Source organism: Scatophagus argus, chromosome 23 (genome assembly GCF_020382885.2).
Source record: "Scatophagus argus isolate fScaArg1 chromosome 23, fScaArg1.pri, whole genome shotgun sequence".
NCBI classification, from domain to species: Eukaryota; Metazoa; Chordata; class Actinopteri; family Scatophagidae; genus Scatophagus; species Scatophagus argus.
In genome coordinates this window covers 13,777,188-13,792,685 of record NC_058515.1, presented here as the reverse complement: position 1 = coordinate 13,792,685, position 15,498 = coordinate 13,777,188, and the positions used below count along the sequence as shown (strand labels likewise).

The 15,498-nt window shown below is 44.8% G+C and overlaps 1 protein-coding gene across 7 annotated transcripts in view; it reads right to left on the bottom strand.

The window, feature by feature from the left end:
• col4a6 (collagen, type IV, alpha 6) overlaps positions 1-15,498 on the bottom strand; it is a 94,907-nt gene that overhangs the window by 76,174 nt on the left and 3,235 nt on the right. For 2 of the 7 annotated variants that reach the window (XM_046380332.1, XM_046380334.1), the window contains exons 1-3: positions 14,786-14,958; positions 14,484-14,604; positions 14,253-14,298 (exon numbers count right to left, since the gene is read on the bottom strand). In XM_046380332.1, coding sequence (XP_046236288.1) covers positions 14,253-14,298; positions 14,484-14,494 — 57 coding nt within the window. In that variant the 5' untranslated portion in view covers positions 14,495-14,604; positions 14,786-14,958. Of the gene's footprint in view, positions 1-14,252; positions 14,299-14,483; positions 14,605-14,785; positions 14,989-15,498 lie in introns of those variants that run through there. The other 5 variants (XM_046380330.1, XM_046380331.1, XM_046380333.1 and 2 more) reach the window with 5 other exon arrangements.

Below are 15,498 nucleotides of genomic sequence, written 5' to 3'. Positions count from 1 at the left end.
CCCCTCCTAAATTCTTCAGCTTCCTTCAACCTTTTCGTTGCCCTGTCCGTCTACGCCCGAACAACATCTTTGACGCATTGGAGGCGAATTAGCCAAATGCACACATCGACGTCACACAAAGTTTACCTTCAAGCAGCCCCTCGTTTGACTTTGGCTTGTGTTGGAAGAGTACAAGGTGTTTCGCATGAGGCTCAGCTTCAGGCAAAATACATTAAAGAACCATCAATCGCATCCAAAAGCCACCTAGTTTATGCAAAGCAGCTGCCACTGACAATAATTCTTTTGACCAATCTCATGTCAGCCTTGGGAGTTTTCCTCTGAGCCATGATGCCTTAAATAAGACTCATTATTGTCCTCTTCACCCGATGCTATCTCCAACCCTCCAGCTAAAGGTCAGTGCATGACCGTTCCCGAAAGTTGGACGAGAGGTCAGACTTCCTCCAGGCGTTCGACATGTCTTGGCTTCACTCTTACCTCTCCATGTGGAGGTCATCTGTGCTCACTTTAAGCATCTGAAGCCCTCATTACTTTGCCTTAAGTTTCACTTTTCCACCTGTTTTTGTTTTAATCTTTTCGTTGTCCATTGCTGGAAATCAAGTCTCAACAGGAACTACCCCTCTTAAGAGTTTAACTTTAACCAAAGTGGACCTTACTCTTACAGAAATAGTCTGACGGCAGCAAATCACTGAGCGCTTTTGAAAGAATGCTGGGTAATTTAGGCCTTTTGTTCACAAATAACAGCCCTGTGAACGGCCAGAAACTGTTACTTTCAACAAAAGACGTCTGTCATTTCTGAAATGTTGGACTTTGGGATTCATCTCAAAGAAAACTGAGGAAAATCATATTTTTTGTTCCGTCCACACACAATAGTATTTTACTGCCTCTTTTATCTATCGTGTCAACAGGTGAATCTGTGGTCACTTCCTATTGTGGTTTAATAAACCCCTGAGCTAACTCCAGCAACTGCATGTCCATCCATCATCGCTCCTCTTATCACCTGCAACCCAGAGAAAACACACTTTCAACTCAGTAAAACAGGGAGAACTCTGACCTAAGATCAAGGAAGGTCATCTTTATGACATGCCGCGAGTAAAACTCAAATCCTTAAGTGCAGTGGCAGCTCTTGTCTTATCCCGCTAATAAATTCCTGAAGCTAACATGTAACGCTAAGTAAATTGCAGTCCTGCCTTTTTAACACGGTGACCTGGTGTGTGCGCCGTCAGTTACAAACCACACAGCCTACCTGCTGGCGCTCGCTCACCTCTGACCTCCAGCTCTCACTTTGACCCTTGACAGCTTTTCTCAGTGACCCAGGAATCAGATTCCCACACACACGGATTTGTGTGTGTTGTAGTCATTTAAAAATGCTTTGTTTGCTTTTTAATGCTGCAGTGGGGGCTGGGGGTCACCTGTGAAACCACCTGCTTCGGGACTCAGATGGACAAGCAAAATGAAGACAAAGGGAAAGAAATGAATGAAGGAGACACTGTGGAATGTCTGTGAGGTTCTAAGTTATTTCCAAGGTTATTGGATATCTAAAAGTGAGTCAAAAACAGCTGCGTGTGTGTAGTCTGTAAGATGGTCTGAGACGGAATACACAAGCGGTTTTTGTCCGTGAGAAGACGAGACAAAACATCTCGGAGACTAAACACACACAAGACCAGAGACCTCTGACTCACCGCCAGACTGACCGTGAAGCTTCGGGCTAAGTTTTTATGTGAGATTACACCTGTCATAGCAGCTTGAACACATACAACAACCCTGTCCTTACAGACCGAGACGGCGTATGTTTGCTCAGTTTGTCCGAATCAAATTCCGGCATTCGACTCTCTCGACCTCTTTGACCTGATGGAAATGCAGAATCTACACTTCAGTCCCTTTATATTAAAGCCAAAGCAGACATAACATCTTTCTTTCAGTAAGGTTTTGGATACAGGATGTATTGGAGTATTTTCATAGTGAGGTATTAGTACTTTTACAAAGCCCATAAAAAAGCCACTTTGTGGCAAAAAGAATAAATTAGGTCACTGAGTTCAAATGAGAAACAAAGGAAGATGGGGGTGATGGTGAAAGGGAAAAGAGCGAAAGAGAAGGGGAACGAGGGGAGAACGAAGGTGAGGAAAGGAAAGAAGAGGTGCAGACAGGTGTGCGACCTCTTCAAAAAGCTGGAGGGCAGGAGGTGGGGGTCGAGTCGGAGGAGGGGGGGGCGGTAGCCATGGAGATGACAAGGAATGTTCATGTCGCCCCTGGCTGCCCTTACAGGCTGATGGGTCCTAAGCCCAGACCTGCCCCCCCAGAGCTCACAGATTCCAAGATCCTAAATGTCATCTGGAACGCCGGTGGGATCGGGAATGCCTGAGCATTCCTGAAGGAGAAGGTGCAACGCTCACCCAAAGGTCGCGCGGAAGCCGAGAATGCACCGCTCCAGGAAAAGACTTCGAGCAAATTCTCCCATTTGAAAAGCTGGACCTGTCACACATTTGGCATTTTACCAGACCTCATTTCTATCTCAATGAAGCTGAGGACAATTTCAAGGCCCGGGAGGAAGGTCAGCGTGGCCGTGAAGAGATTTAGGAGTACCACGTAGGAGCAGATTTTGTTTTGACATATGCACTTAATAAGCTTACATTGTGTACAAAATACTGCAAATGCCTGCTCATGCCATCACACAAGCTGAAAGGGTCAAAGTACTGTAAGTAGAAGTTATCGCCGCTTTCTGACGTCGCTGTGTAAAGAGTTTCAGGCATAACAAAGAGAAATATGAAGACAAAGAGCTGAGCTAAAAAGGGGTTTGTAAACCCATTCAACTCAAGTTTACACAAGGAGTGAAAGTCTAAAATTTTGCAATCTGAGCAGGCAAAAAAAACAACTGTTCTCACTGTGCTGAAAAACGCTGTTGAATGAAACCAACGCCACATCATGCTCGTGCAGGCCCCAAACATTACTGAACAACTCTGAAGCCTGTCAAAGCTTCGTATCAGTTCATCTTCTACCCTGCAGTAAGGACGACCCGCACCATCCCCTCCAGTGTGCTTGGGCCTGCAGGTTTCAAACATCAGGCTACAAGTTTATCAAGCACATCTGTGTGTGTCAGTGTTTTAAGAGCATCCAAGACCTTCATGTTCTCCCTGGGAATCTTAAAGTAATGTCAGACTGCTAATCAGGTTTAAAAAGATTTGCTTTCAGTTATAAGATGAGGGAGGATGTGACAGACATCGCATGATGCGATGCAGGAGGCGCATTACAGCAGACTTGATGTGATGCCAATGAAGCACGTCAATCAGGTGATTTTTTACACTTAATTGATCCTCTTTTCTCTCGTAATCCTCTCAATCCTGACTCACTTCATCGGCTCTAACTTGCACTCACTCACAGGTTTAGAAATTAAGGCCCGCCAACTTCAATCTTGCACTGGTGTGTAAACGATGATGTAAAAAATCTACTTTTGGTGTCATTTAAGGGCTTTCTGTTCCTGGCTGCTGCCGGTTTGACCCTCACAGGAACAGGGTCTTCGTGGTACTTTCCATCACTGAAAGCTGAAACACATCAGCACCATCTTTCATCACGATACTCAGTTCATTTGCACAAATCAACGTGTTATCAGCCGTCAACTCCTCACTCTGCATGCAACGCTCCCGAACGTTTGGTGGGACCAGCTTCTTTGAATGTAAGAATTTTCTGTTTTATTCTGTTTTGTGTTGTGAAGCTAACTGATACTCAGTACACCAGTGAATCAACATCTTTTACTTTAGCTGACTGAAAGCATTAATCAACGTGACCACTGCCTACTCCTCACTGTGTAAACAGACTTAAGTCCATACACGGGGGTCTATGGCCACAATGTTGGCTTTTCAATAAATCCCATGACAGAAACTAAAAGTTCAGTGTGTTGTTGTAATTTTCTCTCTCTCTTTCTCACACACACACACACGCTCACTCACTCACTCACCATTCACAGAAATAATGAAACCTGGCCTCACCCCCTTCCACTTGGCCCACAGTTGAAGCTGCTCTCCGGTCAGCTAGCGAGTGAGCCAGTGAGCTATTTTAGGAACAAGAGGAGCCAGCGCAGTAAACATGAAGGGCAACTGCACCCTGTTGACAAACACACTGAGGCCATTTCCCGTCAGCTTACACCGAAGGAAAGCGAGCAGCGTGGCGTCTTCTGACGACATGAGACATTTCAAACGATGCAAATCAAGTTGATAAGAGCACAGATTAAGCAGTCCCTGCTTTGCAGCGTAGGTCTGCCACAATGATCATCTGTCCCCCCTCATTAGCGGCCATTTGGGGCCACGGTGGGCAACAGGGAACGCAGCCAGAGGACCAGCTGAGGCCCTTCACTCCGTAATGAATGGGAGTTAAAGCTAAGAGCACGAGGCTCAGGGTGAAGTTGAAGGGAATGGTGCCAGGTAGTGCTAAGCTGCAAGGCGCTTCAGTCAGGGCGCTACCGTGCTCACTAACCTTTATTCACCAGCTCAGTAGATGTTTTTCAGGCTAAAAAGCTGCACGGAGTCAGTGTGTATGCAACTCTGAATTGCGTGCCATTAATTTCTGATTAGATGCTTTGTTATTTAGACATTAAACAAAGATGTTCCTTTCGAAATCTCTGATGTTGATTTCAAAATCTGATCTGACAGTGATTTAACTGAGCCGGGCACAGAAACCTGTGATGTCAGCATTACACCTGCCAAAAGTTGTCTCACACTTGCTTACAGTCACTCAGCCAGGTATGAGGTCTGAATTAGTGCAGGAGAAGCTTGGTTCGTGTGGGAGTCCCACCAGCAGCGGATCAAGGCTCTTTAATGGACGCCTGCCAGAGGACGAAGTGACCCAGTCTCTGAAAATATCCCCTCCAAGGCTTTAAAAAGTAATCACTACTCCCTCATAAACAAGATTCTGTATCGCTCTGGGAGTTGCTCTCATGAATAGCTCTCAAGTATTTTCAAACATTGCGAATACAAGTTACAGGCTGCCGGGCTGATTCCATAAAACAGCAATAAATTAGGACTAAGGCCGAGATCAAAAAAAGGAAAGACTGATGGCTGCTCGTCAGTCCCGTCACAGATGAAGAGCAGCACTGGAGGAGGTTCAGCTGCATGGTGACAGCTTCACACTCCGCCACAGTTCACAGTAAATTACACCTGACTGATGAGGTATCCCCCCCCACTCTGGACAGGCCAGAGACAGATTGGGAAGTCTGTCTGATTTATGACCACTCGCAGGACAGCGGTGATTGACAAAAGTTACCCAATGATTACGAACGAAGAGGAGCAGCTGTGGCTTTGGCTTGACCACACAGAAATGCTCTTAAACCCAGAGGCAAATTCTGGAGATTAAAGATTCCACAGAACAACAACAACAACAACAAGGTCAGACAAGAATTTGACTCCATAAAAACATGTTTTAAGGCACTGGATCGCCAGGTTATTGTCTTCATAGATGTGTCTGCTCATACAGCAATAAGCTCGGGCACTTCCATAGCCAGAGGCTGTGTTTTTACTCAAAACAGTGGCATCATTAACATTGGCAGCTGCTTCAATGAAGTTATGACAAAAGGAGAAGCAAGACAAAACGCAGACTCGCTGGCATCGTGGGCAAAACATCCAATAAAGCAGGAGCCCATTGTGCTAATGTTACGCAATTTCATGAAGCTCAGAGAAGAATGGAGGGAGGGAGAAGAAGAAGAAGAAGGAGGAATGGCTGTGGTTAGTTACCTGGCTGCCTGGATTACCTGGCTGGCACAGAGGAGGGACCGAAGGATGAGTGTGAGACAAAGAGGTGGAAAAACAGAGCGGAGGTATCGGTAATTACAGGGACAGGCAGAGACACAGTGAGGCGGTAATAGCACACAGTAACTGACACATCTGATATGCCGATGATAGTGTTCCTGTCACACCGAGACATCAGCGGGGGCTACTGCCCGGGATTCACCTGCCCACAGGTATGGTGACCATGTGACACCAACCGTGAAAATCGAAGGAAAAGTTTCACTCAAATTTATTTGATAAAGAACATTTTGGAGGAAATCCTCTTTAGCACACTCCTCGTCTCAGCTTGAAGCTAGCAACTTGAGATGCTGCTGACAAAACATCCCCCAAATCACTGTCAGTGACTGAGTTGCATTGTGGGTGTTGTAGGCGCAAAGTTCTGCTGCATCGAATGCATCCGTTGTAGGTACAGTAATAATACAGAAGTGTGAAATTAGATCAATGATTTTGAATTTTTTGAATAAGATTAATTGTTCCTTTATGGTCTTATGGTCTCCAACTTTTAAAGCTAAATAAACTTTCAAGCCCCCCCTGGATTGTAACTCACTTTTCCTAAAACAGCCACCGCTGTTTGTCGTCAACGGAAACCTTTTCAAAACATTTCCTCACTTCAAGCTGATTATTTTGTGTCCTTGACTGCAAAACTACAAACACAGTGATCTGTTTGCACTTTGCACAGTTGATTAGATGACTTTTTTAAGCTTTGACAAACTAACTGAAACAGATTTCACTGCTTCTGCAGGATTAGAGAAAACAAATCTGCTCCCCTTCACAATTCCGAGTTGAGTTAAAGCCAACGCCGCCACGCTAAAGGCAAAGTTAAACAGGATTTTAGTGCTGCGCACACATTTGTTTTGGTTTGGTTGACATTAGCTGCTGGCCACATATGTTAGTCTGCTACAAAATGGGCAAATATGTGCACCTGCGCCTTTATTACCCACAACAATGACATTAATGTGGACTCAGGTATGTAATTAACGTCTTGATTCAAGAACATTAATGGCAATTAGAAAGCTATTCAATCACACACTCACTAACACGCGCGCGCGCGCGCGCACACACACACACACACACACACACACCTTGTCCCTACAGGGACGGCTGTTCAGGCCACCACCACCACCACAGTAAACTGACAAACAAAAGAAGATGTGTTCCCTCTGCACAGGCATGCATATGATAATTGCAGTGAAGAGGAAAAATGTTTGACTTTAAGGGCTGATGTTGGTGTCTAATGCCAAAGTAATGATGTTGCAGGGGAAAAAGTGGCGCATCAAAGCAAAGCGGGAATTGAACCTGTCAGGCTTCCTGAGTTCAAAACAAACTTAAAGCCCCCGAGGGGGTGAAGTTTCCATGGTTTCTGTTTTAAAATCAGCATCAACAATAAAGGGGTTCCTGTCCAGCTTAGTGAGGAAATTCTGATGACACTTACATCAAAGAATAACCTCATTTAAAGTAGTACTAATGGATATTTCATTGCCTTTTAAGGTTGTTTTGGCTAAGCTGTTTGTTTGAATTTTATGTCCAGGTAACCACTTTCCTTCAGGTCCTGTTTTAGGTCTCTACCAACCTTTCAAAAACCTATTTGGCTCTTTAGCTGTTAAATGTACTGCAGCTAGTCACTATCTGTGTCTGTCTGCCGCCTGTTGGGTTTCCAAAGCTTCTTCGCTGCTGCTGCTGCTGCTAGAAATGAGGGCGAAAATTAGTTGAAAGATGCTAAAATGCATTGCAGAGCTGAAAAGAATACTGCATCTTCAGGTCGCTTCATTTGTCCAAATCTAGCACAGAGATGAGGGGTTCTGGGGGAGTAAAAGAGGTCAATATTAGAGCATTACATGAAAAGTAAAGAAAGGAGAAGCGAGTGAAGAGTCTGAAAGGCACAAGATCAACAGCATGAAGCAAGAGAAAGAAGAATGAAAGACAGACAGAGAGGAAACCCCAACAAATGAGGAGAAGTAGATTGGAGGTCTAATCCTTCTGAAGTGCAAACAGCCCTGAGGGGAGCGATGGCATTAGGGAGAAGGGACCGGGCACGTCGAACAAGCTAAGACAGCACTCCCACCGAGCATCCAGCCAGCCAAACGCTGCCCCACCTCAGCTCCTCTCTGACAAGCCTAAAGACCTTCACAAACACACCCCCGGGGCACACAGATAGATAGAATAACTCCCCCTTCCTTCCCTCCCCTCTCTATCTGCGGCGTTTTTGCTCGTCTCCCTTTCATGAGCGGCAGAGAAGACAAAGTGCGATAAACAAATCTGGAGAGCAGGCGATGGAATGTTAAGCCGTCGCCGCGGCCGCGAGCCCCTGCTGCCTTTGTGCTCGGACGACCTCTGACCTCCGGAGTTCACCATGACCAATCGAGGGACGAACTGACAGCATGTGCTTCGACAGAAGAGAAGGACGTGTGAAAGCGGCGTTGCCAGAGCTCGGCAGATGGAGGAGGGTGACGAGGTGACATGAAACTCTTTCCTTGTCCTGTCCTGCCGTTTATTGCCACAACCTTTAAACTGGCTCTTCAACCCCAACACAAACCGATAAATTTGACGGTGTGGCTGAAGCCCAAGTCTGTACCAGCATTTAACATCTGCCAAGACTCACAATCGCTGTACGGGTGACAAAGAATTTCAGTGCTACACCACCTGCTAAAACACACAAACAGAGCTGGAATGCAATGCAAACTATTGAGGAGCAGCCGAAGCCAAGTCATTTTATCCACAATTCCATCATTCTTATCAGTGGTTCCAAACACGCTGTTGCAAAGATAAGAAAACTTTTCATGTCTTTCAGCTGTAAAGATGACAGGAAAAGACGGCCACGCAGTGTTCATCTTAAGGGATGCATGGAAAGACGAATGGGAAGGTGGAGGTGTTTTGGGCGCAGGCTTGGTCAATGCAAACACTGTTACCAAGTGAAAGACCAACGCGCAGATGGGGAGGGCAGAAGGCAGCATCTGTCAACAGCTACGCCAACGCACCTCTCTAACTCTGTTGTCTTTGGATGTTTTAACAAATTTATGACTTAGGCATAGCAGAGATCGCATAATGCTGCTCAGACTCAGGCTGGTGTAAAGTTCTGAAAGTGTCACTGTCATTCATGCTCTTGTCTTGCAAGCAGGTCTTGTTTTTAGGCTGGAAAGCTAATAATGCTAGTCAAACATCTGCACCTGCAAAATGTAGAGTCCTTCACCTGAGAGGAGGGTAAAGAGAAAGACAAGATGACATCTAATGGAAAGATAATATACATATAAACTTTAACGTACTTTCATTCATCGTTTAGCTCACTCATAAAGCAAACAAGTCCAGCAAACGCTGGCTCCATCTTCTCCAATGCGACTGTTTGCTGTTGTTAAGTAAGTTAAGTAAGAGTTTGTTTTTGGACATTTTAAGTTCTCCTGTTGACTTGCATGTTTCAGAACATTTCTGATATTTCACAGACAGATTAACATAAAAACAAATCACCACTCCTCAACGTGGGAAATAGTTCTTACTTGCAGCAATTAATAGAGGCAGAAAAGCACCACACTGATGTCTGGTTTCACACACTGATTTCCTCTGACTCCATATGTGTGCGCATTGCTGTGACATTAAAGAGCCGAAGACCGCAGCGTGTCCTCTTCAGTAGTTTTGGGGAGGGTATTTCCCAGTGGGGAAAAAAGCCATTCAACCCACCTTCACCAGCACAAACGCAAACAGGGAGACATATGATTTCATGGGAAACATGCATGAATGCATGTAAGCACCACACAGGTAGCAGAGTCTTAGCTGTGGGAGTGGGAGGGAAACAGCAGGGGCTTTTCAACAGTATGGTAAACCTGCTACATGTGCTTTATAGGTTTCCTAATGCACTTAAGTGTTTAAGGCTTCCTTTAAAGGGACTACAGACAGAAGGGGGGGGGGGGGGGTAGTGGTTATTCCAGCTTTTAAAACATACATAGAAATGAGGTTTATGGCAAGAGAGTATCAACGCATCAAACACACACACACAAACACACACACACGCACTCTGGATTTACCAGTCGGTGCTTCACCTTTCAGAACAACGTCAGAACTTTCTCATAAACTCGCGTAATCTCACCCTGACCCAAATAATCAGCGCTCAGGGTTGCTTTCAGGCAAAAACCTTCGGGGAACGTAAACTACACAGCACAGTCACATCTATCCCTCCGGCCACGTCTACAAATCCAGGAACTGCTATTTCACACATGCGAGCCCTCACATATTTAAAGTGAGGTCATAATTTATGCTGAATTGGGTTTGACAGGTGTGTCTGCACTGTAATTATGTGGTTTTGGTGCTTGACACCTTTGTTTTCTCTTACACGGCAAAAATTAAACATTTTATTGATGATTTACATGCACATAATAAGTCACAGGCACACAAAGAGTTATCAATTCATGACTACAAAATGAAAGAAAAACTGTGAAAGTTTGCCGTTTTAATTTACCAGAGCTTTTGGTAGCATTTGCAAATAAACTTGTTTTCTCTGACCAAACTGGAACCAGTTTAAAAAAAAATAAACAAAAGAAAAAAAAAGCAATTTTGCTTGAAAAATAACATCATCATATAGTTGCACATTGTTTACAGGTCTAAAGATAACTAATGCATTTCGAGCTCCTACACCATCTAAAGCAACAGAAGAAAATTATTGGAAAAGAAGAAGTTTTCCCTTTCAGAAAAAGGAAGGAAGAAAGAGAGAATTAGGAGAAAGGTGGAAAGGTGAAGAGGTTGTGGGGGGACCACCCTCCCCTCCATAAATCACACCACAAATCAACTGGTAATGGGTTGCCTGACTCTTGGAAGCAATAAGGCCAAAAAGTGATAGGAAAGGGGGATGTGAGGGGGTAATGATCGAGTGAGGGAGGACAGAAGGGAAAGGAAGGAGGAGGTGGGGGACTCAGTTGAGCTGGGGAGGGTCTAGCAACCACAAATCAAGCAGTGATCAGTCGCCTCACTTAGCGTTTCTGGAATGTTCCAGCCTATTGCACCTGCAGGGAGTGGGAAACAGCCTGACAAGTCCTGCCAAGCTCTGGAGGAATTCAACAGAGGGAGGGAGGGAGGGAGCGAGGGAGCGAGGGAGAGGAGAGACAGGGAGGGGAGAGGAGGGAGTAAAGGGCTGCCCCTGCAACATTTGTCAGTGTGCACTACGAAGGTTTGCTGCATCATTTTTGGACCAAAATCACCTCTGGTATCTCTGACATCACCATCCACAGAGAATCACAGACCAGTCGACCGTTTCTGAGTCAACGCAGAGTTAAACGCCACTTCTTCTCTACACTTTCTGTCCCTCTCGACAGTGCAGTTCTGTGCAACAACATGGTAACGTCAGGAATTAAGTATTCAAAAACCCACAACAAATCTGCTCAGAAATCTCTCTTTTGTTTTGTCTCAAAGGCTTCCACAGATGCACCGAAGTTGATTTTCTACAATCATAGCAGTGTTTTTGCATGTTTGAACCCATATAATGCAAACTTCATTCTTCATTTTCTTCATGCTAAGCATTCAAGAGAGAAAAACTAATATACATACATGGTTTGTATCTAAGGAGATAAAACTTGCAAAAACACCGGTATGATCCTTTAATACTAAAAATGGCAACTCCACCAGAGATCTGAAAGTCACCCATACAACAGAGCCAAGAGCAAACTTGTTTTTAAACCCCTGTTTGTCACCAGAGATTAAAAAGTTTGAACAAATGTGCACAACCCAGTGCAAAGAGCACATTTATGGATGATCTGAAAACTGTCCATGTAGTACAGAATTGCCCGCTCCGACCTTTGACTTCCCTCCCTTTCTTCCCGTCATGCCTTCCTCCCCTCTCCTCACCCGTGTGTGATGTTTTCCCTGTGCCAACAGCTGTGTCACAGACACTATGGAGCAGCTCCTAAAGGGTTTCTCTCTCCCTCTATGTTCACTGAAACATCATTTTCAATCACGACGTGTGAGTGTGAACCCAGCTACAGTTTAAAACCATCCATAAACAGAACAACCAGGCTAAAAAAGAAAAAGAAAAGAAAACTACCTGAAAGGACTGCTGCACTGTGTAGTTTGAGTTTGACTGCTAATGATAAAAATAAAGCTAACAAGTCTTGTGCATTTAGCGCTTCGCTCCTTGTAGCTTGAGAAGAATCAGCTCAGTTAGCCTGAACAAACCGTTCGATTAGCGAGCCAGCTAGACAACGCTAACACGCTACTGCCTGTCACGACCAAAGCTAGCTTCAACTGTTTTTAATAAAGAAATTAACGGGCAGGTTTCCATTTCTGTTGCAAAAGCTATGTCACAGGTGTAGCCTCTGACCTAACTGTATGTTAGAGTAAAATTCTAATAGAAGCTGCTGCTAAATGCTAATGCTTCTTTGCTGCAAGCTAACACTGATGTGTGCCCGCTTTTTAGCACCTTCACCAAATCCAAGAGCATTCGATATCACAACACACCGTGTGGTCTGGCTGTTGCAACGTTTTGCAGGGAGCCTGCAAACTAACATTTTCATGCCTGTAACTTACAGATCTACTTTAAACAAACTTTATCTGATGCTCGCTACAATACCACAGCCGTGTCATCTATCAAGATAATGCATTTCCACTGAGCAATAAACAAGTGTTTGTGTGTGTTTTTATTCTTATCTTGTCAGACTGACAGCAACTGATAAAGACAATTCTTATGCTATCAGTGCACAGTATCACAGAAAGGCGATGAGCTTCACAGCCTGATTCGACCATAAGCACACTAACCAACCCAAAGACACTGTTACTAAGGCAGCCTAGACCACCCAATGAACTCATCTGTCAGTCACTGAACTCCACACCCACACACACAGCACACAACACAAAACAACAGGGTGATGGGAAGTGGGTGGAGGAGTCAATTCAGAGTCAGCGCAGCTCCATCAGCTGAGTCCTATTGAGACACAGGAAGCTTTTGGCTGCTGATTCGCTTTAATGGTGCCCATCAGCGTGTCAGTCAGAGCCGACGACTAGCTGATGCTCAGCTGGTGGAGGCACTGCTAGGGTTGAGGGTTCGATTCCCTCTGTGATTCCATGATAAAGGCTGGCACCGACACTACGTGGCTAAGAAGTTTAAAAACCACTTTCACAAAGGTTCAAAGAGTTCTGAAAGAAGGAAATGTGAAGATCCGCAAATTTTCACCCAACATAAACTAAATGCAGTGCGGATATCATGCAGATATGACTCACACTATTGATTCTCATGCCCAGTGAACAAGAAAGAAGCCATGTTGCCTGCCGTCAGCCTGAATGACACCATCAAACAGCACAGCTGCTTTCTTATTCTAATACGGGAGGCGACGGGTGTAGCGCTGCACTGACCCTCCTCTTCACAACTTAACCTGACCCTTGTCATCATAAGGTCTGCGTCTCAATAAAGTTTTGTCTTGACTTCTCTCTGTGCTTCTTCTCTGTTACATTTAAGCTAATCCCCTATACAGGAGCACAAGGTAGCATACATTAGCAGGGAGGGATAAAGCGTTTGCCAGCAATTCAAATGTGGAGCTACATGGCATCCACAGAAACCTTCATTTTTCACTGCACAGTCCTGGATAAGTAATGACATCGATAAGCAGTGACTAGAGTTCTGGTGTATTGTTCTGAAAGTCAGATTTGGGCATGAAAATCCAAAATGGTAAAGAAAAACAGATTCACATCACTTAAACAATGCTATACATCTTCAAACGTGGCTAAAACACAGAGATCTAAAGACTTTTGAATGGTGTCAAGAGAGCAGATGATGCACGCTCGCTTGTCCCTCAGCAGCAGGAAGTCTTAGAGGTGTGGCTTGGTTGCCCCAATAATCTCCTTATCCTACATATTCATCAGCGGGGCGGGGTTTAGGTTGCAAATGACTGTGAGCGGGCCTACTCAAACATGAACTGCTTTATTCAGGCCCTCGGGCTACTTATAAAAGCAAACTTCAGCACAGAAATTACGCACACAGTTTAGAAAGCTCGAGTGCACCCGAGAGATCATATATATACATATATTTTGTTGTTGTTGATGTTATGAAAACGACAGTTAAAAAGGAGCAGAAAACACGGGCTGAAGTGTCCTTTAAGCACTGGACTGTGACTACGAGATATTCAGAAATGCGTCTCCTCATGCGGCAGGCTGAAGACACCCACAGCGTGACGCACTGAGGAGTGAAGGCATGCCGGAGAGCCGTGCGGAGCGCAGCCCTCTGCGATGGACAACACGCGTCTGAAAGTCGCTTCATAAACGTACAATTAGTGCAACAGGCGGACGCTGTGGTTTTTAAATTGTATTAACAAACAAACAAATAATAAAAAAACAAAAATGTGGCTTAAAGCAGAGTGAACTGAAATTTGTGAAATATACACGCACGAAAAGCATCTGCGCCAGCACTTACACGGTCCCATACGTGATAAAACACATTCAGCCTCAACGTCCATACGCTGTGAATAAACTGCTCTAAATAAATGATGAGTGTAATTGTAAACAAATGGGACTTACTCCGTGCGTAGATCTCACAGCCAAGGTGACTGCTATCACACAAAACCTGCAAGAGAAATCAACATTTCGGTTAGTGTTTGTTTTCCACTCATTATCTGGCAGGTAACGTGTGCCGGAGCTGCGCTAATGCAGCCCACAGCCGCGGCCAGAGCTGCGGGCTGCTTGCAAAGCCCAAAACCGAACTCGGTATAAATTAATCTCAAGTGCGATTTTAAGAGGAAAGGGGCTCACAGGAATTTCATTTTGATCCGACTGGCAGAGGGGGAACCGCAGGTCGAGACTCGACTCCCTTGTCTTCACCAGCAAGGGACTTCAAACGCGCTCATCGACGGCTCCCAAAAAACCCTGTCATCTACCCGGAGACACACAGAAAGACAGAGAGATAAAGTAGTTCCCACCGCCAAACACAATCCGACTTCACCGCCACACACACACACACACACACACGCAGCTTCACGCATTAAAACACACGCAGCACGGAAACCCTGTTTGTGGGCGATTTGTCTCATAAAATGGGAGCTTATCCAACTCACCAAAGTTGCAGCGGTGAAGTCGCTGCTGCGCTCTCCGGGCTGTTGCGCTTCAACTCAGCAGCGCAGCACAGCAGCAGGAGAGGAGGGGCCAACACATGTCATTCATGCCTCCATACCTTTGGCTACAAACAGGAGATTTTAGCCCACGTTCACAGACCCGTAACCTCGCCAAAGTGTTGTGTGGGACTCACTTTGTTTTCAGTCTGTGAAGAAAAAGAAAATATTAAAGATGCTGAAGAGGCTATCAAAGACCTCCGTGTCCACGATGCTCATTCATGAGTTTAACCTTTCTGAACATTTTTGCATACTTTTCTTTACTGTATCCCCTGTTATGTCTACAAATCATCACTTCTAAGCTAATTTCTCAAAAATGACTGAAGTTTGATGTGACCTTATGAAACTTTGGGCAACATTTGCATGCATATATTCTATGTAATGGTCCTTGTCAATACCTACGAGGACATAAAGTCTGGTACTAAACAGTGACTTTGATTTATGTCCGTGTGGTTGCATTATATTTCTGTCAGGTATTTGCATTTGCAATAAACTTGGAAACTGTTTTCCTTTCAGTTTTTATAAAAAGGAACCTGACAATATGTGACAGGATTATCGCAGTTCTGTGTCGTCGTATCTATGTCGAGTATGAGATAAAATTAAAAACTTTGTCTGGGCGCCTCTGTTGTGATCTCTGCTCTAAACATGGTGCAGACACT